The following is a 23,315-nucleotide window of genomic DNA, read 5'->3' on the forward strand; positions in this document are numbered from 1 at the left end:
GTTTTCCCTGGTGCTAGGGAGTTGTAGGGTTTGTTGAGAGCTTTCATTTGAGCCCGGGTTGATCAAAATCGGTCAAGCCGTTTTCGAGTTATAGACGATTTTCGATGAAAAATTGTGGCAGCCATATTGACTAAACGGCTTGTCCGATTTTCGAAAATGATGTATCGTTGGAAAGGTCTTGATGGCCCCTACAACATATTAAAATTTCAGATTTTTAGCTACTACAGGAGCTGAGATATAACGAAAACAAAATTTTGAGGTTATCCAAATGGCCGACGGGGTGGGGGGTGGGGGGATGGATTTGACATCATAATCAGATATCAGGTTGATATTTAAACTTTGCCGTTTACCGCAAATAATAATAATAATTTATTCATCAATTAAAAACTACTGTACGGTTTATTCAAAAAAGTTTTCATTGGTATACAAATTTCTCATTCTAAATAGATATTTTAGTGCCTAGCTAAAATAATTTCATAAAATTAATTAATTAAAAATTCAGAACTTTTTTTTGTAGATTCGGAAATATAAAAAAAAAGTCAATAAGGGTTTGGTATTCAATATGGCGGCCGAAAGTATGTGATGAGAGGACGCCATCCTGATTGTTTTCTAAAAGAAAAGATCCCAAAAACCTAAAAATGTGTTATCTACCACCGATTTTTTTTTACATTTTTTAAAAAATATTTTCTTATTTTTTAAATTATTTTATGAGTTTTATTAAATAAAAAATAACATAAAAAAGTTAAAAGTGATTAAATCGTTTAAAGAAATATTCAATCTTGAAAAAAAGGAAAATTTTTGAATTGTCTTACGACATGTCGTCGCGAATTCCTTTGACAGACACTAATTTTTGAAGGGTTGCGACATACTTTTTGAGATGACCATGAAACTCAAGTTTCATCTTTGTTGAAATATTTGCTGAAATTTTCGGTGACGTCACTGACCCTCATTCACACTTCTCCAGGTGTGTTTTCACACTTCTCCGGGTGTGTAATAGCTCTGTCACACTTCTTTTCTCTCTGTGTAAACATTTTCAGGGTGTGGGGATTTTCTCCATTAAAGTATGTTGCACGGAGCATTAACTAAACAAGCAAAATGCGGTTTAGGGTTCCAACTTCCTCAGAGGACCTATCCTTCCCTCAGCAAGGACGCATGCCATACGACATGCCTTTTCGGTGCTTCATAATTCTCCTTGTGGGATGACTTTTTATTATCCTCTCAAGCTCAATTCATACACATACACCCCTGGAAAACGCACATGTAGCACCCTGCAAAGTCTTCCATGGGCGTTTTTTATTGGAGGGTCATCCCCATAAATCCCATTATGTCGTTGTTGACGACATCTACCTGGGCTATATATCGCAACATTGCGCGCCATGGGCCCCCCAATGCTCTCGTTGTAATCACACGGAAAGAGCTCCGTTGTTGGCTCTCTCTTTTGGTTTAGACGATAAAAAAGATGAACTACTGGAGCAGAGAACGATGATGGTTGAAGCATGGCTTATCACAATTTATGGTTATGGGGAAATTGTTTCAATTTCAATTTGCCCAACTCGACTATCTTTCATCCCACACCTCGCAAATGCTTTTTATTCCTATCTCCCTGCTTTTGTTGCCATTCCCACCATCATCAATTGAATCTTTTTGGGGGCTTCGATATGTATATGGAATCGCAAGAGTTTATTCTTTTTCCGAACAAATATTTCCCATCTGTGGGCAAATTTCTCTTCACAGAGCAGCTTTTACGGCTATAAATACATATGATTGGGGTGCGACGTCTTATATAGTAAAAAAAATATTAGTTTTTCAAGACATAGGACTTTCGGAAAGCTCGACGTTTCGCAAAACTAACAAAAAGCTCGAGCTTGAGTTATATAAAAAGTTTTAGAGAAGGAAAAAACTATTATTCGTTATGTTTGAATCTTTTATTGATAGAAAGCTCTACAGAAGCTTTACATGTTCAAAATATTTTAAAATAGTAAAGCTTTAAGAATTATATGTATGTTTTGTCTCTATTTGAATTCAAAATTTTCCATTAAATTAATTTCATCACCCATTTAATACTAGAAAAACTATTTTTCATCATCAACAAAGACTCTAGAGAACTTTTTCCTCCTCTATAGGTAGCTATTTTGTTGTTCTTTTCTGCATGACAATACAACAAAAGAGTTTATTTACAGAATAATATTTTCAAACAATTCCGAGCTTTCATTGCCCCTCCTGCGTTGATATAAAAATGAAAATTTGCAATTTTTATTTTTATCTTTTGAAACTTTCACAATAAAAAAAATCTAATTTCCAATATCGTTTGTATGCGGGGGTGTTGAAAAGGAAAATGTTTGTCCTTTAGTTTTCACTATATGTGTAGTTTTTTCGGGGGAGGGATTTGCCGCGCTCTGCTTTTCCATCTGCAATAAAGTTTCATGAGGTGGGTCGTCTTTGTTCTCTATGCGAATATTACGGAATACAAAAAGGTCCCAGCCCGTACACCATCAATTAAGGGAAAAAGTCTTGTTTTTATTGCCGCTGTTCCTACACACCGTGTATAGTGGGGGGATACCCATAGAGGATGCTGGGGCTTCTGAAGTACAAAAGCTCCATTAGGGGAAGTGATTTGTTTGTTCCTTGGGGAGCAAATGAATGGGGCTAGAGTGTGTTACTCTCAATTGCGGGAAAAGAGAGCGGAAAATATGCTTGAGCACCCGTGGGGCGATGAAAGATGTGACAAAAGTTTCATATATAATCTAAACCATTTTCCAGCATACATTTAGTTCTTCTGTGAGAGCTTTTCCATGCTTTTTTTTTTTGGGGGGCAAGAGAGACAAAAAGATGATGTAAAACCCTTGCTTGGTTCTTGTTGGAGTATGAAATTTATTTTTGAAATTTACAATATTTGCGAAAATCTCTGTGAAAACAGACCGTCCAGTGTTAATGAGTTTTTTTAACGACAATCACAAGTGGAATTCATCGCATGGAGCTTTAGGGTAAGCTTTAGGGGGTGGATGTCCTCTGTACTCGTGCTCATATTGAATGCAAAGTTTTAATTGCTTGGATATATTGGCTATATTGGGAATTAAACCACCACGTTTTATATGGGAAATAAAAATTTAATACTTCTGTGCTTTTTTTTTCTCTCAGTGTGTGTGTGTGTGTGGCAATTGTCTCTCACATGGGAGAGGGTAGATTGGGGGTGGATTGATAGAGAAAAAAAACGACGAGGGAGGATTTAAATGGGAGAGTCACATGAGGGGTTTCATGTGAGACCACTGCACTGTTGACTTTCCTATCAGTGTGGTATATACATCGAGGGTGATCAGGAACATTCACTGCCCCAAATACTCCATATTCATGCTCTCAATGGAGAATTTACATTAAAACTGTCTTCATTTTCCCTTGTAGCATCGACATCCCGTACTTGCGCAAAAATTTCCATCCACACTCTGGGAGACTGTTCCGAGAGCGCGAGAGCACAAACGTGCACAGCCGAGAGAGCTTCTATTCCGAGAATCTGTGAGCCAGATGATGCGGGAGAATCAGAGATTCAGGAGACTTTGGCGTGTCTGGACCATACTCTCGCGTTGTGTGCGCCTTCTGAGGGAATAAAGGTCGAGCTTTAAAGCTCTCAAATACTGCCTCAGGCTCCGCGAAAACCCCCACCAATTACTATCGTAACCCAAAACCAATTTACACCGTGACTTATTCAGTGCTGAGGTGAATATCAGTGAGTAGTTCTGCTTGAAAAAAAAAAACCTGCAGCTCAAGTGTTTTGGCTCAACAAAGGAATAAAATCTCATAGACTTGGACTAAAATTGCACCACCAGGAATTTAAGTGCTCGAAGAAAAAAAGAAAGGAAAGGAACGAACGTTGTGAGAGTGTGGTAAGTGAGAAGAAAGTAATTGAATAAGAGAACAAGGTGAAAAAAAATAAGGGGTTGGATTTGCAACATTTAAACTCATGAGGGTGGGTGGGTATATGTATTAAATTATTGAAGGAACTTGAAGGAAAAATTGAGTGAGGGGAAGGAAATAATAATGCATGCTGAAGCCCCTTTCTGTGTGGAGGCAAAAGAGAAAAGCCTTTTAGTCAGAAAACTACTATATGTACAGATGAATGTTTAATTTCACCCCACGGGGTGGAAACGGACATCTTCTCGATCTTTTAGATAAAAAATTCAACATTTTGATCAAAATACAAAGGGGGTCGTGGGGGAAGGAGAATAAATGCAATACGTAGCAAAAAATATTTCTTATGTTCCAAAAACTCACTGTGTGCCTCTGAAAAAGCTTTATATATTCCTTTTGATACCCATGGGGATGTTTTTTTTTTCTTCTTTCTTTATATCCTTCACACAGTCTGTACTCCTCTTTTTGAATCAACACAACACTCTCTTAAAAAACATGATCCAGTGGGGGGAGGAGGTGGGGGTTTCATGGCAAAAATAATGAGACTATTAAATGTCTTGTGAAAGTATAAAAGTTTCAAATCATCGTGCCTTAAAAGAGGTGAAAAAGCTCCCGTGAGTATGGGATAATTTTGTGATTTAATTGACGAAATATCCCTGTGTGTTGGTGGGTTGAATGCAGTGAAAATAGATGAAAATACGCGAGCAATTTTCCCTCTTGTAATTATGTAATCTCCGGTAAGTGTTCTTCGCCACATTTTCCCACTCCAAGTGACAAAACTTTCACCCTACGAGTGGGTGGCAACATATGCTTGTCGCGCTTAACTATATTCTTCAAAAGCTCAACTCCATTTTCCTTTTGGCTCCCATGCAAGAATTTTGCTCCTTTTGCTCCTTCAGCAACAAAACTTTTCTTGAGACAATTTCGTCTCCCTCAAATAAATTTCTCGAAAATTAAAATAAAGCTCTCCCCCTAAAATGCTACAAAATACATAGAGCTTTCATTGCTATATATAAACCAAAAACTGATATGTAGACGTTCTCGCTATAAATAGCTGCATGTATTTTGTAAAATCAAAAGGAAGATTAGATTAGAGCGCATAAACGGTTTATCAATATTAAATAAGACCATGGAGTTTGAGGCTATTGTGCTTCTTATACACGTTGTCGCAAAACAAACTTTCCCTGATACCACCTTCTGCGGGAAAACTTGGATATTAGATCTCAAGGGACGACATACACAGAATAAACCATAATTCAATTGTGTGTTTCACAGTTACATCACAATGATTTGTATATCTTTTAAACTTTGTTATGGTGGGTGAATACAACCACCCACAAAACAAATAAAACAAGAAAGTATGGCAATAATTTTATTTTCTTTTCCGGAAAACATTAAATACGGATTGAATTTGGATAAATTTTAGAAAATTCTTTCATTGAAATTGTACAACTGAGTTATTTAAAATTGATTTAAATGAAAGAATTTTATTTATTTGACACTGAAACACAGAATTGGATTTAGTTTTAATGAAATTAAGTGTATGAGAGAAACTTCTGTATTAATTACAATCTATTTTGGCAATGTAATACCTCAAGATATTGAATTTTGAGCTAAAATTGTGTGAGTGAAGAATCTTTAAAATTAATCAAATAATCTACAATATGGTTGCTAAACTATATAATGTACAGAAAGCTTCAGTTGTATATCAATCAAAGGGCTTTTATGTGGTGAATATTTTTGATTTTTAATCAGAAATAATCCGAATATTTCATTCAAATAAATACCCCTTGCTAACCAGAATAAATTATCTCTGCTTAAATTTAGTATTTTTGACTTTTCAGACTTGAATTAAGTATACTTCTTAAAGCTTTTACTCCTCTATCTAAGCCTTTTTAGTACTAAAATTCGACTAATTTTTTTGGGCTTAAATTCAGTACGTTTTAGGCTCCGACTAAAAACTAAAAATCCCGAGTATATCTGGGTTAATAAATAAAATTTGATTGGATTATCTCGAGTTGTTTACAACAGAGTCAGCCATTAAGAATAGAACAAGAGAAAGTTTTGTATTTAATTTGGAATGTGTAGCTAAAACAGAAACCCTAAAGCTCTATAAGAATGTTTGACAATATTCTTGTTTTATAAAATATAATACTTTCTAAAACTTTCTTACCAATAATAGAGCACTCAGGCTCTCTTTAGTGTATATGCTGCTCGTTTTCCGGGGAAAACACAAATGGCGAAGGTTAGAGAAATAAATATTTAGAGAGTGCGATTTATAAGTTAGTGTGCATTTTTTTGCTGGAATTCTGGTATAGGGAAGGCTCTGGTTCAATAGAAAACGTGAAGCTATGAAAAATTCTCGAAAATCTCTTATATATGAATTTGAGACCGGAGGGAAGTTGCTTGGTTGCACAAAAGCCAAAATGTGGTAAACTCTCCCTCTCTGTGGGTGGAAAAGCATATGAAAAGATGGGAGAAATGAAAAATCAATTCCTTTTCTGTTGGATGGTGTGAAAGCCATTGGGGAAAGTATAGAGGGAACTATAGAATAGAGCATGTGGGGGGTAGGAGAGGGTGTAGCATTTCCCCTATGTATTATTTATATTCTTTCTCAGGCACAAAAGTTATCTCACGGGAGGTGGAGGGCACAATTCCTCCAAAATTTCCAGCGCTACCCTCTCGAACGGTTGTACATAGGGTGAATCTCTGAGAATAATAATGAGGAAGCAAAGAGCAAATTTAACTACCTATATATTTCGGATAAATTTCAATAATATTGAGATGCGAATGCCATCGACGTTTTAATGATGTCGAATGATTAATTTTCATTTTAAACATCACAGGAAATTTAATTATAAGCAGCTATGTGCACGTTTTAAACAAAACATTCGTACTCGCGCTCTCCTCTGTCTCACACAATTTTCACGATAATTCCACAAAAGTGAATCTCAGAAGAGGAGAGAATCTCCCTCAAGTTGCTGTATGACGACGACAGTTCCTGGCCACGCGGCTACAAACTCGTCGTAGGGGGGAAGAGCGAGATATTTATAAATCAATTAAGTCCGGCCCGTCTCTTCGTCATCCTCAACATAAATATGGCTTCACCATAATTTTACCCATAGATAGCGATTACACACAAGTCCCCGCAGCATTGGCAGTTCGCGCATACGCCAGAAGTACGAAAAACATTTTATTAGCATCCGCATTACAATGGATGGTTAAAGGAATGGAGGACATATTGATGGGAAAAATTAAAAATAGCTCTCTTGTATCATTCACCAGGCAGTGTAGCAACAACATTATGGCAATCACGGCAGTCGGTATGCAATGATCCGTTGATACATTCGTCAAAATCATAAAGGAGTTTAGTCAGTGATATATGGAAATTGACTGAAACGCGTGATTTTTTTTTTGCATATTCAGGCTAAATCTTTGCTGACTTTTCTCAGCTAATTCCAAGGAAAAATAAGAAATTTCCAAGATGATTTTGATTCTAGATTAGACTGAACTCCGTTCTCTGTTTTGGAGTTAAAAGGCTGATTTTTGATTATTTAAACACAAAGACATTTTGCTGACTATTCTATCATAAATCTACATATACAAGACATCGGAGATAGTTCAATCACCCTAATTTTTAGCTAGAAGCCATAACTCATTTTTAGGGCTTCTTATTTAATTCTTATTCAGGGAATTATTGTTGTTTATTCTCTGTCATTTTTTTCTCATTGAAATAAGTTAGTCAAAAATTGTAATATTCAATGAATTTCAGCTTAATTGAGGTTGTATAATGTATTGTATATATGGTCAATGCAGTGAAAATTTATTACCTACAGTTTAATTGCTATATTTATTCGTATATTATGTACATTCTTATTTAGATCTTGAGAAACTGAAAACGTAAAGTGATTTTTTTTTGATATTGTGAATATTCAGTGATTTGCTGTAGGTAAAAATTAGGAAATATCTTTGTGAAATTCTGCTTGTTTAATTAATCATTTAGTTTATATGATTGAATTTTTGCATGTCATCAAAGTCTTTTTGGAAAGAACGAAAATTTGTTTAAAAGTAACGTTTTCCTGGCTCTATTTTTCAACGTTTTGATTTCATATGTGCCACTTTTTTGCTACTCACTCAAAGCTTACAGCTCAATTGAGCTAGCGCCACTCTCATTTTTTGTGCTGTGTTAGATGTATAAGCAGAATAAAACCTGTTGTATATTAATTGTCATGAAAACTTTGTTAAAACACTGTTTTTAAAAGAAATTTTTGTAATGTAAAAACACACTCAAAGAATGATGAATAAATACTACTACTATTCCCTATGTTCTACTATATCGATTTTATTATTCCTAATATAATAAATAATAATATTTCACGTGGTTAAAACAGATATTTATTTTCAGAAAAGCATATTTTATCGCGCTATAGCTTCACTATAAAGTAGTTAAGATATATTATGGAATAATGGACTATTCAGCAAAATCAAACACTAAATGTGCTCTTTCGGGATAAATGATTCCAATTAAGGGATATTGATATCAATTTCCTTTCGCTGAGAGCTCACCCACTTCCAAAGTCGTTTATCGCATTTAACCATTTCAGTAATGATTGTAACAATTTCATTCAAGAAATCCTTTGTTGAGGCCTCCATCACGTCCTCCGGCCCCCTTTGGAGTACTTCACGCACAATGTGGCAAATGCCAAAACCCCCTTTAAGCAAACCCCCCGGAGCGACATCAGCTTCAATTCCTTCTTTTTTGGTTGCGGGGTGGATGGGAAATGGGAGAAAAGCACCCCTTGCGCTGATTCGCACTTTTCGCCCAACTCCTTGGGGGCCATTGGGAGTGCTCTACAAATAGCCGATCAGTGATAGCATCGCATATAAATGGAGAAGCATAGAAAGAGGGAAAATCATTGAATTACAGCACAACATGGGGCCGTATACAGAGGCATTAAAGGAAAATAATCTCTCTGGGTAGGAATCAGACGCAAAGTTCTCGGTGTAAAAGCTCTTCCAGTGGAAATGAAAATAGTTCTTTGCATAGTTATTTGGGGGAAAATTATATCAAACGGAATCTCAAAGTCTCATTTGTGAGAATAGCAATTTTAGAGGTTATGTGAGTTAGTCATTAATGAAATCCGAATGGCTTCTATAATGATCCTTTAGTTAGTATGGAGAATGTGCTATTGTGATGATCAAAAACTTTCTCGAATAGCTCTGAATATTCTTCTGCAGTGAAATTTTATAGCTTAATTGTCGATAAAACTAAAGACAAAAATAAACATTTTGATCCTTTATTTGAGGAAGCTTTAAGCTTTCTTCTTTATTATTTACCACAGTATTGCCTTCACATTTTTAATTCAATTTTAAAGGACTCGGGATTAATTTCTTAAATCTTTTAACTTCACACAACTTCTCTAACAGACAGTAAATTACTGCATAAGCTAATCTCTGGGACGCGTGTGAGCTTTCTCAGGAAACTAAGAAACTTTTCGCTTTTTCATTGCCCTAAAAATTTCCCAAGATATTTGCGTTATAGGCGTTATGCTATGAGCAGAAAAAAAATCTCTCCTTGCTCCCTCTGTCACTGGGGACTCCATCAACTTTGTCTCTAAACAAACACTCAACTTCGGGAAGAATCTTCATAAATTAGTTAGTCACATTGTGCCTCGATATTCCTAATGGAGTTTTTCGATTTTTTTCCTACGCGCCCACCCTTGAGGATTCCTCTGTGTGACCCAAGAGAGCGACTAATGAGAGTACCATCGAATAATCTTGGGGTTAATAAATCTCGGAGCGAGTACATATCTATTTCTGCACTTGAGAAATTTTTCATATCCCTACTCCACAAAAGCTTAATCTAGGAAACTCCTCCCCTATACAATTCCCCGTATAAAGGGATGCTGTCTGTGCTCTGTAATTACGTTTCTCTGCGGGGAGGGAAGATACGTTTCTCATAAATTGATAGGTAAATCAGGGTCAGAGCCTTGTACTTAAGACCAATACTTGTTATCCCTTTGATACTTTAAGCCTATTAATCCTCAACACCCCCCACATAGACCCAGTATCTTCCACAAAATTAATCTCACAGCACTAAGGTGAATAGACCGCAATTTCTCCTATGAGTAATGAAATTCTATTGTATTCCTAACGGATATCAAGAGGATATGAATACAGTAAGATTATATAGGTGTATCTCCATAATTATATCTTGATTTATGGCTAATTTACTAATTTTGAACCGAAATTGAGGCATAACAACCCGGCGTCTCCATCTAAATTGATATGTAATTTTGGGGCAAACTAAAAGCTTCAATATAACAAAGTGCTTTTAATTATTTATTAAATTGCTTTATTATTTTAAAGCTGCATAAATTTTGTCAATGAAATAATGAAATGATGAAAATTATAATTTTAATTGGTTTTTCACAAATCTAATTACCTACATTTAATTCATTAAATCAGTGTCATCTATTGTGTTGAATTTAATAAAGAATATACAATTTAGCCAATTTCAATAAAAGCTTTTCTTTCTGTTAGAATAATTTCAAAATCTTGCAAGAATTCATAATAGTTTGCTAAAAAGAAATGATTTATATTGACACCGTAGCAAGGACATCCAGAGAGCCACTTTATTATGTAGAAAGCATTGGAACTCTTAAAATTCACAAATAAAATCAATAAATTCGTCTAAAGGGAATGGCATATAGTTTACTTGAGAAGAGAGAAGCTTTGGTGAACATAAATAAAATGTTGCAATTGATGGTAATTTGTTCATTCAGATGTATCTCTTTTGAATGCCAAAAGTATTTTGCATCTGTTCAATGTAACAAAGTGAAACGATTTCCGTGATTTCTCCCAACAGTACTGTAAATAATTTTACGATTCATCACAATTCCCCCTTTTTCGTAAAAGCTTTCCTCAAGAGGAGCTATGTTCATTACATTTTAATGTTGCTTTTCCACACCACAAAAATGTGAATGTAAATATTTTCCCCGCTCTCTACTAAATCAGAAAAGTCATTTGCAATAATTTATATATTACTCGATGACACTTTTATATTGATTCCATGACAATATATTTATTTTATTTGTGCAATTTCATTGGAGGGCTTCTCTTTCCCCCATTAAAATTCACTATCAACTCATTTATGACGTCTAGTGAATTGGAAAGCTCTAGCGCGAGAAATTGGGTGGAAGGAAAATAAATGTAATGTATTCCATGCGATATTGAACTGCATATACTTTTAGACATACAATATTATGAACCACCCTATTCAAGCTCACATTATATCTTGCACATAACACGGGTAGTTTGGAAAGTTTGTTGAGTGAGAAGAGAATTTTTTCCTTGCCTTCATAGGGGATTTTATGGGGATGAAGTGAATAGTTTTTTTTTCTTATTCTTCTTCTAAACCATCCTCTATTTTTGTTCTCGAGTTATATAGAAAATTTTCAAAAGTAGTAAAGAAATAAACAAAAAGAAAATAGTGCAATAGAGAATTTCTTATGAGCTTTTCTATCTAAGTTTGAGGCGTTGAAAAAATATTTTTTTTTTTTCAATGATTAGACTGACGTCTTGGCAATGCTTTTTGGCACACAGGGAGAGATGCTACTGATGCTGAAATAACCAGGGAATTGAAAAATTTAAATAAAAAAAAAACTAATAAATCTCAACATATATTCCTCATGTTTTGTCTATTTTTTATCCTTAAACTTTTCTCGTGAAAAAGCTTTCACGAACTTTGCAATCAACTTTGTGAATTTTTTTTGCGCTTAATAAAAACTGCCATAATATTTCAAGTTCATCGTGGAAATTTATCTGAAAAAAATCACCTCGAAAAAAAAAGGCGTCGCTATAAAATACTAAGGAAATAAGAAATTTTACGAGGTACACCCCCCAATTTTCTAAACTCTTTTTCCCAGCACTACACACACACCATATCGAATTTTTATGGATCGCAGAAAGATGCTCAATTGATAGAGTGCCTGCCATTAGCTATTTTAATAAACTTTTTCACTTTTAGTCGCCTCAGTGGTGCTGTCACACTCGTTATCCTCTCACAAATGGAATAAACTGATATTGATCGCATGCAACACATCCCTGACAAAAAAAAATATCTGCATAGCATGAAAATGAATTTTTATCATTGCAGAATGATTGCATTTTTGCAAAGTTTTCATTGAGTTTATTTTCCAATATATAACTTCTCCGTCCGCTACTTCATTTTTTCTGCAAATTTTCACACTCTAATGCTTTTGATGGCACTCTCTAGTGGAACTTCTTGGGGAAAAAAACTTTTAAAATGTAGGAAAATATGTCATTTTTATGACAGCAAAACCATTAGTTTGGATTTTAAACTTTCACCAAATATGTAATTTGCATAACTCATGTTTGCAGGTGCTAGCTGTAAGTTTCATTCGATGCAAATTCCAATGAATAGTTTTTAAAAAGGTTACGTCTAACATTTTCGAGAAGTTTGTTAAGGAAAATCTTCCAGAAACTTTCAGTAAAAGCTTTCATTGAAAGCTTTCATTGAAAGCTTTCAAATTTTGATTCGCATTTTTAGCAAATAAATATAGGTGTACCAATATAATTATAATTAAATATTTTCATTGGTGAAAATTGTAAATTATTTTAGCCACACACTAAACGGACAAAATTATGGAAAAATGGAACGATAATATTTGTTTTGTAAAAAATAACATCAGTTAGACAAAACAATTTCCAATTTTTCCACAAATATTTTCTCATTTTCCCAGAATAACTATTTTATTTGAATGAGAAAGCTTTTCGGTGGTCCATTCAATAACATTTTTATTCCACAAAAATAATTTGTTTTTCTATTAAAAATATTTTAAACATTTCCCAGAAAAAGAGCTTTTTTTTCCAATAAACCAATATTTTTAATTTTGCTAAAAAAAAGCTCTCCATTCTAAATAACAAAGCTTTGCAAATACCTACATTGTGAATTCTATTAATTCAGCTTGACGCGATTTTTTCTCTATAATTCAGGGGGTGTATAAGTAATCCAATGTGCTGGCTTGCGGAAAAAGCATGGTATTATCAAAAATCCCAGAAAAAACATTAAGGAGATTATTTTCAGAAATAGGAATCTCATCTCATTTTGCTGATGTCAATTGTGATGATTATGCTGATAAATTTCGCAACATTAATTAAATATCGTGTGCCGTTGCTCTCGCCATCCTAAATAAATGGCTTTTCATGGGAAAGTTGGGGCGGGGTAGTTTGCCTTGTGAATTGGGCCCAATCTAAATGCTCTCTCATCTTTCCCTTAAAAAGCACCCCGCTCTTTCCCTTGGGCGCCCCCCCCCCCATGTACCTTCCCTCACCATCATTAACTAAAACATAATACAGAGCGAGAGAGAGAGAAGAATTTAATATTATAAAGGGAACACGACAGTACCACCCAGTGAAGGAGGAATATGCCAAAAAGAACAATTGCTTCAGCAAAAATTTTATCTCACATCTGGATTTGTGTTAGTATTTTGCAACTTGGAGAGATTAAACTTTTGTATAGAGTCTCCCGGCATAGGAAAATGATGTGCGGGGAATGTCAAAGACGAGGAGAATTTTGTATTTTTAGACGGTAAACATTTTGGTCAATCATAAAATTTATCTATGCGTTGGTATATGTTTTGCAGAAACATTTTGCATCTGTTCATGCATGGGAAATTAAATGAAAACCACCACAAAGGAGGGCACTTAGGATGATAAAATGGTTAACCGGAGAGACCTATATTTGATTTTCATATGAGAACAATGTTATTCTTGTGCATGTTGGCTCTGTTTACATTCAGTTTCGTAATTTCATCCACCGCAATTTCTCCCGCAAAGTACGACAAACATTATGGGAAAGATATTATATACTGTAGCATTATGTATGTATGTAAACACACGTGGAAAGGGGCGTGTCATGTTTAAGGAACTGAAAGGTGGTTCAAAGTTGAAATTTAAGTTCCAACTAAACTCTCCCCCCCCTTACTAAAAGATTGACATTGATGCTGATTGCTAATCTCTCTGATTTATGATGTTGTACCAGTACAATCATCCTCCTCTGTAATTCACAACTTGTGATATGTATCTCATAATAGCACTATGTACAACGACAAAAAAATATATCGTTGTATGTTTGAGCGCAATTTCCTGAAATGTTCTTTCATTTCAGATAAAAAAAAAATCCTTCTCGGTGGATCAGTCGACGGCGTCACTCACGTGTGAGATGATTGCATGACAAGAGAGGCTCCCGGAAAGACATGGATGGTGAAAATCGCATAATTCTCAATGTGGGTGGCATCAGGTAATTTTTCCCATCCACCTATGAAACACTCAATATTGTGTTATGAGCACAAAATTCACCCCACAGAAAAAAAAACACCACGGAATGGGAATTTTTTCGCAATTTTCTCTGCGTTCACTTCCGTGGCCAGGAAAACCCCGAAAAAAAAGAAACGAAGGATGGGAAAAAAATTGCTGGAGCGTCACGATGAGTGTTGTGCGGGGGCAGTCGGGACACACAGCAAAATATTTATTCACATTCACCGGAAGAATTTCTTTGTTTGCTGCTTTCAAGTTTTGTGAAGCCATTGGTTTTTTTTTTCATTTAGTCGGGGTGTAGACGCACCAAAAATTTGAGACTTACAAAAAAAAGTGCTTCATCATTGAGAGCTGTGGTGGTGTATCCTACACGGAATGGACGTGATGATGTGAAATAATGCCCATTTGGAGTGTGAGATGGAAATCACGGTGAAACATTTCACTCGGCTCTAAATGAATCATTTTGTAGGCCATTTTTTCTTTCATCCACATTCTCCGCGCCAGGAATCTACTGGGGGGTGCTGTTTTATGCCTTTTTACCTCTGTGATGAGAAACAGTGACACCCTATATCATTGCAAGACGTGTACTTGAAGCAAGAAATTGAGGGAAATGGTGAAAATTTCAAATGATTTTATTGGGAGATTTTATTATTTGATTCCCTGTCCGTTGCGATTAATGAGAAGAATGATAAGAAAACTTATTAAGGATCTTTCTTTAATTTTAAAGATTGAAAGGACTTTTCTTAATTTTCATTAATTTTCAATTAAATTGAAATATTTGAAAATTTTTGCAACCATAAAATACTAAAGCTTACAAAGTTTATGCAGGTTTTTCATTCAAGCCAATAATTTAAAAATTTTTGCTAAATTCTATTCAAAGAGGTGTTTCTATAATCTTTTTTTTTATTATAATTGTTCTGATTTCACATTTCAAATTCCTTTTAAATTTAAATTCCTTTTAAAATGGCTTAAAAATGATATGACATTTCTTTCAAACATTAGACATTTTTTCTTTGACTGTTTAATGTTAATTTTGAACGACCGACGCTTTTTTTTCTAACGTTTGATAATATATTTTTTAACACTTGAGATTTATTTTCTTAACTTTTGACATTTGGCTTATCAGACATTTTCTTTCATGTTTGACAATTTTAAAAGTTTTGAAAATTCTTTCCCCTTCAAAACTATTAAATGATTTTTTCTTATGAAAAAAATTGACTTTAAAAGAAAAGCTTGAACTTGACCAAGAGTTATAGTGTCACACAATAATGGTTAAAAAAAAACACACAAAAAATTTTCCCAGTATTCTCAAAGAGACTTTTCCGCTCTACAACTTCCTTTCAGACTACAGTCGTGCTCTCGTGGTAGGACCGTCGTCAAAATGACTTCTCCGCGGTAAAACGGCTTCAGAATGAGGAATTTTGCCTTCGCAGTGGGACAATTAGTATCCTACCTTTCCAATAGTACTAATTGTCCCACTGCGAAGGCAAAATACTTCATTCTGAAGCCGTTTTACCGCGGAGAAGTCATTTTAACGACGGTCCTACCACGAGAGCACGACTGTACTTTTCTCTATCTCTTTTGGGAAATGTGATATTTTTTTTTCTAAGCCTATGTCTGACCTGAAAACTATTTTTAAGTTATTGTCTTGCATGAAGTGGGAATCACTGGCTTGTGAGAATTTCCCACTGTTTTTTCAACAACCCTCAACTTTTCATTCAGATACGAAACGTACAAAGCAACACTGAAGAAAATCCCCGCAACGAGGCTCTCCAGATTGACAGAAGCACTGGCAAATTATGATCCCGTCCTCAACGAGTACTTTTTCGACCGGCATCCGGGAGTTTTTGCACAGATTCTCAATTACTACAGGTCAGTACCATACCTACCTACATCTCTGTGTACATTTTAAATGTGTAGATTTGTGTGTGTGAGAGCTTTTTTCCACCACTTTCCTGCACCTAAATCACCCCTATGGTGCTTTATAGTTCTCGGGAAATGGCTCAAATCGAGGCTTGAATAAAATGCATGGAAAATGAGAGCGCTACTGCACTAATTCGAGTGGTGGTAGTTCTAATTTCGGGGCGTGGTGCAGTGCTTTTGAAAATGAATTTAATTTATGTGTAAAGCACCATATAAGCATCACTGCTTAGCATGGCGGTGAATGGAGGGAGGTGGTTGTATGTATAGGGTGGTAGCTGTGGTGTGGATACCCTGTGGAGCAGCTGCTTTTGTACATATTTAATTTTCCAAATAAATTCAATAACCGAGAAATGTCTAAAGCAGAATTAATTAAAATACTCTCTATTAGTCAAATTTATTACTCAGCAAGTTTTTGAGGGAAAACTTTTCCACCCTTTGCTCCTTAGAAGGACCCAAAATCAAAGAGCGAGACTCTTCAGAAAATTTACCCCATAAATTACAACACGCCACTCCACCATGCGGGAAAAGTATGAAATTTAATAATAAAATTTTCCAGTCAATATATTGGAGGGGAAAAATCCCGAAGAAAAAAAATTAAAAATGTCGTTTATTCAATTTTTTTTCACTTCAACTGTTACCAAAAAAATAAATAAACTGATGAAAGGTCAGAGGTGATAACATTCCACATCTCATCCCATGTGTATTTACATAAATTTGAGCACCCAATTTACAACTGCAGTTGATAAAATTCCCAGAGAGGCAATCAGTTGATGTCCAATCATGAGATATAAGAGAAAATCAATAAGGTTTGGCATTAAATGCAATTGGTGCTTTACGATTCTGTAAATACCTACCTAACCTACATATGTGTATTTGTATATAAACCCAGCATATTATGTACATGATTAGTCAAAAGATGGGGGTAGTGGTGAAAATTGGATTTTAATTCTATTTCCGACAAATTTTCTGTTTTAACCAATATCATGTTGAATTTTATCAAATAATAAATTTATTTTATTAAATAATTTGTAATTAATTTATAGGTTTGAATTATGAAATAACAGAAACACGTTAGTTTATTTAATTTAAATGTTAATTCCATTAAAATAACCTTCAGGATAAATTATCTGACGTGTTTTATTTTTAAAACATGTTTCAATTAAAACCGTATTGGTCATCATAATATATTCTATGCTACACTTTTATGCTAAATATTTCACCTCAAAATAAATTGCATTCCATATCAGAAAGCAGCCTGTCCATCCCAAAAATTTATGCTGTGGCTTTAGGCTTTAGGCGAGCTTTTGGGATAAAATTAGAACACTTAAGACAAAACTCAAAGAGCTATTTTGTAACCCGAGAGCATGAAAGTTAAACTCTCTGCTCTTAAGCGAGGGGACATTGAGAGCTTTGAGAAAACATTGATTTTTATCAGTTTGGAAGAGTACTTGATGGAACTGTTTGAGGGTATATGTACTTGAAAAAGCTCTCTGGAAAATGGGAAAAATACATAAATAGCATTTATGAAAATAGCACGTTCTATTAGACAATGCAAATATATGTTTTTCCCCATTATTATGCAAACAATGCGAACGATTATGTTTGCCCGTTGATTGAAGGGAAATTGCATTGAATGTCACGATTAAACATACGGAATAAAAGGGAAAATGTTGATTGATTTTTGATGTTCTGTGCAGAACTGGGAAGCTACATTATCCGACTGATGTGTGTGGACCACTTTTCGAGGAGGAGCTGGAATTTTGGGGTCTCGACTCCAATCAGGTGGAACCATGCTGCTGGTCCACGTACAGCATCCACCGCGACACACAGACTACTCTGGCGATTATCGATAAGCTTGACCTAGACAACGAAAAGCCCACCGAGGATCAAATAGCCAGGCTATTTGGTTTCGAGGAAGCCCTAGCGCGTGGGGAACTGAACTGCTGGCAGAAGCTAAAGCCCAAAATTTGGGCACTCTTTGATGAACCATCGAGCTCAATGGGTGCCAAAGTAAAGCAAAACAATGTGCATTGAATGATTTTTTTCTTCTTTTATAAGCCAATTTTGACTAATTCACGGCCATACCCATCCCCTATTCTCATACCCCCACAGGTTGTGGCGTGCATTTCCGTGTTTTTCATTTGTACATCCGTCATTGTGTTCTGCCTGAAAACACATCCGGGATTCAGAGTGGAGCTGCTTCCTGTGGACTTTAGTGTGGCCAATAGCAGCGTGGCGGTGGATTTGGTCAATGCAACAGTGGCATATCATGAGGAGACAACGACTGTATCAACAGTGCGTCCAATGTCTCAAGGTGGCTTCGCAACAACGACATACCCAGGCAGGTGGAAACGACCGAGTATGGTGAAAGATGGCTGGCAAGATACCTACGGTCAACCACATCTTGCCTTTTTCTACGTTGAGCTCGTCTGCAATATATGGTTCATAATTGAACTGGCAATTCGCTTAGTGGTAAGAGAAACTTTTTTTTTTAAATTTCCCGCCAAAAAAGTTATTTTTATAAAAATCGTAAAAATCACATAAAATTGGCAAATAGAATTCGATTTTTTTTGTATCTTTGCCATAATCCCTTTTGGGTGTCTCTAGAAACTCCATGAAAGTGCTGAAATTTGAATAATACGGCACACAAGGTACAAATGGCCACAGGCTATAACTTCCTGTGCAACATTGAAAATCAATTAAATCATTCACATCATCCCCCCACCCCCTGTTTTCCCTTGGAGCACTTGAGGTGCATTGGAAATTCATTGTGCGAGAACCACAATTTGAATACGTCCATGTCTTTTCCTTTTAGAAGCACTTTGTGGTGTGAAATGCGAACTATTTGACGACAGAGCTCAATAACAAGCTCGATAATTGCAGGTTTCACCGAATCTCTTTCAATTCATCAAATCTCCGGTCAATATAATCGACCTAGCTGCCACCCTTAGTTTCTACACGGATGTTGCACAGCAAATGGGGGAACAGCCTGGACTCCTTGAAGCTTTCTCCATCATTCGCATTTTGCGTCTCTTCAAGCTCACACGCCATTCACCAGGCCTTCGGATTCTCATCCATACCTTCAAGGCGTCCGCCAAGGAGCTCACCCTTCTCGTCTTTTTCCTCGTCTTGGGTATCGTAGTCTTCGCCAGTTTAGTCTACTACGCTGAGAAGCTGCAGGTGCGTTTCTCTCGATTTCCATACATATACATACATATTTCCTTTTATGGATCAGAGTTGAAAATGTTGTTGAAAGTTGATTAAAGAGAGGATACAAAATTATATTAGGAATATATCATGGGCTTTTTTTGTTATTTAATTGAAGAAGTAATTGAAGCATTGTTCCTTTTGTTCAGCCGAAAATCTGTCCTATATTTCTTCAGTAAAAAAGTCTTTTCTGTGTAAATTTTATCGTCTTTTAACTTTGAAAAAATAATTAATTTTTATTTTAATTAGCAAAAATTTTACATTATTATTATTAGAGCTTATTGAAAATCTTCATCTATTTAGTATCTTTCTCATAAACAAACTTTCAACTCTGATTGAGGATATTGTAAGTCTTCTATAAGCTAATGCCTCGTACATATCATGTTTCCTTTAGGATAATCCGGATAACCAATTCAAAAGCATTCCACTTGGCCTATGGTGGGCAATAGTGACCATGACAACTGTTGGATATGGAGATATCGTGCCCAAGACGTACGTGGGGATGTTCGTGGGGGCCCTGTGTGCTCTTGCTGGTGTACTGACGATCGCTCTGCCCGTTCCTGTCATCGTCAGCAACTTCTCCATGTTCTACTCCCACACACAGGTATGTTAGGTGGTAGGTATTCATACGACCCCATCTTCGTGCAATATTCACACTGACCATTGGGTTATGAGTTCTGTCCATATGAATCATATCTCGGTAATTGAATGAGCTTCTTCTTTCCTCTGTGGGCCTCCTTCTGGCTAAATCAAGGGGCGTTTTTCGATGAATAAATAAATGGATGAATTTACCATTGAAAAATTCATCGTTTGAGTCTTCCTTCGACCTCTTTGGTAAATGCACTGAGTAGTGAAAATTCTCGGAATTGCAAACTCCACAGAGCAATTGAAATTTAATTGAATTAAATAGATTTTCTATCTCTATACGGCCTCTATGGGGGCTAAAGTGGTCAAATGTGTGTCCATTTTCGTGTGAATTTCGGGATGTGTTGGCGGTGGTAGCGGTTGCACAACATAAATGGAGGAAGTATTGGTTGGTGGTATGGGAATATTTGAGACAAACAATCTAATTCAAAAGCGAATTTAATCACTTAAATTGGGGGTATACTATACGTGATTATATCCGTTTTAGGCACGATCCAAATTGCCGAGGCAACGTCAGCGTGTAATTCCTGTGGAGCAGCCACGCCGCAAGAGGGACACAGAGGTCTCAACGATACGACATAATGTCAACAGTAGCCTGAAGAATAGTCAGCACCCGCCGAATGCCCACCTCAACAATTTCAAAGATGCCTTTGGTACGGCTAAAATTGGTATGAAACCCTATCCTTGGTTTTTTTTTGTCTCTTCTGGCTCCTACATAATTTATTCTAACTTGGATGGGATTTCTGTTTTTTTCTTCCATTTCTTATACAATACGTATTGTGACCCACCCACTGAACTGTGGCCTTTTCTTCCAAAACAGCAGTTATTTCACCCTCTGTCGATAACAAGTCACGTCAGGTGCGTAAGGATGACTCCACCCAGGAGACTGATAACCATCGTGACACCAAGTACCGCCTTGATTATTTTTAATACATACAAAGATATGAAAGAAAAGCTAGAAGAAAAAAAAAGCGCCAGAAGAAGAAAGAAAAAAGTTTTAATTGCCAAAATGAGGATTTTCCAATGGAGCCTCCTACCCCACTCTCACTACCCCCCATTATATAAATAATATACTTTTTTGTGATAATAAATTTATCTTCTCAATCTTTATATTGTAGCAAAAAAAAAGAAAAGAAAAACTTCCAAACAAAGAAAATGACAAAGAGATTTCTTTACATTTAAGTAATGAGATCCATACCAAATTTTGTAGATAGGTCAGTGAATAAATTTTCTTTATATATAGAACCAAAAATTGAAGAAAAACTTTTGCAGCAACACTCTCTGTGTGAGAATTTTCCCAGAGCTTTCTTTTATGCAATTTAATATATTTTACAAATGATTTATGGAACTCATTATGAAAGTTGAATTTATTCTTTAGTTGGACAAAGCAAAATGAATTAAGAGAAACTTATATTTTGATGAGCGAACCGTGAGGAAATGCCGTAAAGTGGATTCATCGGCAAGTGTGGGTAATTGGTCATGATGGTATTCATGCGAATCTTGAGTGTTCTTCTTGATCTTCTTGATGGTTGGTTTTTTTTTTTGAAAAAGAAACCCAATTGAGCTTGAAGAATTGCTAAATTGATTGAAGGTAATTGAGGTTGCTTAAAAGGATAAATTCAAAAGATGCGTTAAAGAAAACAGAGGAGATTTAATTGAAAGAAAGCTCACACCCCCAACTGGTTGAAGCTTTTGATGAAACTTTACATTCTCAAGCTTTTTCTTTATGATATTTCTTATTCAAAAGAATACAATTAAATAGGCGGAAGAAAATATGTAATGTAGAGAAAAATCTCACCTCTATGCAGGGAAAAAAAAAGAAGAAAAAATCCTACAAGTGTGCTAAGTACTGTCGCAATTAAAATCTCTAAAATGTTGGTGAAGAAGTTTTATGTATGAATGTACGTACATAATGCAGGTGAAAAAAAATTAGAAAGCAAAGAGTGAACATCTTGAAACGTCCTACTTTTACAAAAGTTCTCGACTTTCAAGAACACGAATTCACATCATTTTTTATTGCTTTTAATTCACAGTAAATTTCCCTTTTTTCCTCTTCAAATTTTCTTTTCATAATAATTCATTAATTTCTGATAATTGAGCCATAGAGAATGAAATCCAAATGAAGCTTAGAAACTGAAGGTCGGGAAAACTTCGAAAAAGCTTCTGGCTTAATGGCTTGACATATTTTCAAAAATCTGACAGTTTTAAGAAAAATGAAAAGAATGTATATCTCTCCTAAACTGGCACGCTTTTGAAAATAGGCTTTGAACAGCCAAAGTTAGAGCCACCTAAACTTTAAACTTCTTTGCCTAAAAAATCAACAATTTTCGTTTAAACGAAAACTTTTTCCTGGTAGTGTAAATTGCCAAACAGGAAAACTATCATCAAGAAAACTTGAGGGTATTGCTGCAAAATCTTCATAATAAGAAGAAAAAAAACTAATACTTCCTTAATATTTGAGACTTAGAATGCGAATGAAAAAAAATCTTATATTGTAGTAAGAAGGAAAAACTCGTTAAAATGAAGTAGTTTTTCAGAAATGTAATAGTCCTCCCTTACATAATATATTTTGTTATTTCTAAACTTCAATTTGTATTTTAAGATTATTGTATGTGTAAACATATATATATGAAGAAAAAAAATACTTGTCCAAACTGTGATTCATCTAGGAGAAAACAAGGAGATTAAAACTTCTCAAGAGAAAGAAATAAAGTATAAGGGTATAATAAATAGGAGAAAAGTGGTCTTTTTTTGGTTCTCTTATACTCTTCTTAGTGTTTCCCTTTTTGCCGGACATGGGTCAGCCCTTTATCATTTTGTTATCTTCCCTTAATCCTTATTAGGTATCAGCCTTACATTTTCCAGACAAAACACATTCAAAATCCCCCCCTAAATTCTAAAAGGAGTGGGGAAAAGAAAAGTTTTTGTTTTCGCACTATTTGTATGGAAAAACACCGTTGTGCGGTGGGGGAGGTGGAAAGTGGAAAGAAGCTTGAAGTGGCTGTTTTGGGAAAACTTTTCCATCCATTTGTGGTGATCATTGGGAGAAAAAAATGGATAGCCCCAAAAGTACCAAACCAAGCTATATATGTGGAATTTGTGGGGGGGGGAAATAAGTTGAAAATAGGGTTTTATTATGGGGAATGGGTGGTTTTATTTGATTACCTTCACCACCCCCGCCATGTGGTGCAACACCGTGTATGAGCATCATCTAACTTCATTTATATGTAGCGCGAATATATCGCACACAGTGAGTGTTGCGAGACTAAATTTAACCAACAAAGTTGTGAGAAAAA

General features: G+C 35.4%; 1 protein-coding gene across 10 annotated transcripts in view; it reads left to right on the plus strand.

Annotated features, from left to right (window-relative positions):
- Nucleotides 1-22,759, plus strand: part of LOC129788323 (potassium voltage-gated channel protein Shaw-like) — a 43,011-nt gene extending 20,252 nt beyond the window's left edge. For 3 of the 10 annotated variants that reach the window (XM_055824283.1, XM_055824285.1, XM_055824284.1), the window contains 9 exons: nucleotides 3,400-3,878; nucleotides 14,096-14,227; nucleotides 15,967-16,116; nucleotides 17,865-18,192; nucleotides 18,280-18,639; nucleotides 19,051-19,347; nucleotides 19,769-19,978; nucleotides 20,507-20,687; nucleotides 20,840-22,759. In XM_055824283.1, coding sequence (XP_055680258.1) covers nucleotides 14,184-14,227; nucleotides 15,967-16,116; nucleotides 17,865-18,192; nucleotides 18,280-18,639; nucleotides 19,051-19,347; nucleotides 19,769-19,978; nucleotides 20,507-20,687; nucleotides 20,840-20,949 — 1,680 coding nt within the window. In that variant the 5' untranslated portion in view covers nucleotides 3,400-3,878; nucleotides 14,096-14,183 and the 3' untranslated portion in view covers nucleotides 20,950-22,759. The remainder of the gene's footprint in view (nucleotides 1-3,399; nucleotides 3,879-14,095; nucleotides 14,228-15,966; nucleotides 16,117-17,864; nucleotides 18,193-18,279; nucleotides 18,640-19,050; nucleotides 19,348-19,768; nucleotides 19,979-20,506; nucleotides 20,688-20,839) is intronic. The other 7 variants (XM_055824288.1, XM_055824293.1, XM_055824286.1 and 4 more) reach the window with 7 other exon arrangements.
- The last annotated feature ends 556 nt before the right edge of the window (nucleotides 22,760-23,315 follow it).

Source organism: Lutzomyia longipalpis, chromosome 2 (genome assembly GCF_024334085.1).
Source record: "Lutzomyia longipalpis isolate SR_M1_2022 chromosome 2, ASM2433408v1".
Lineage (NCBI taxonomy): Eukaryota > Metazoa > Arthropoda > Insecta > Diptera > Psychodidae > Lutzomyia > Lutzomyia longipalpis.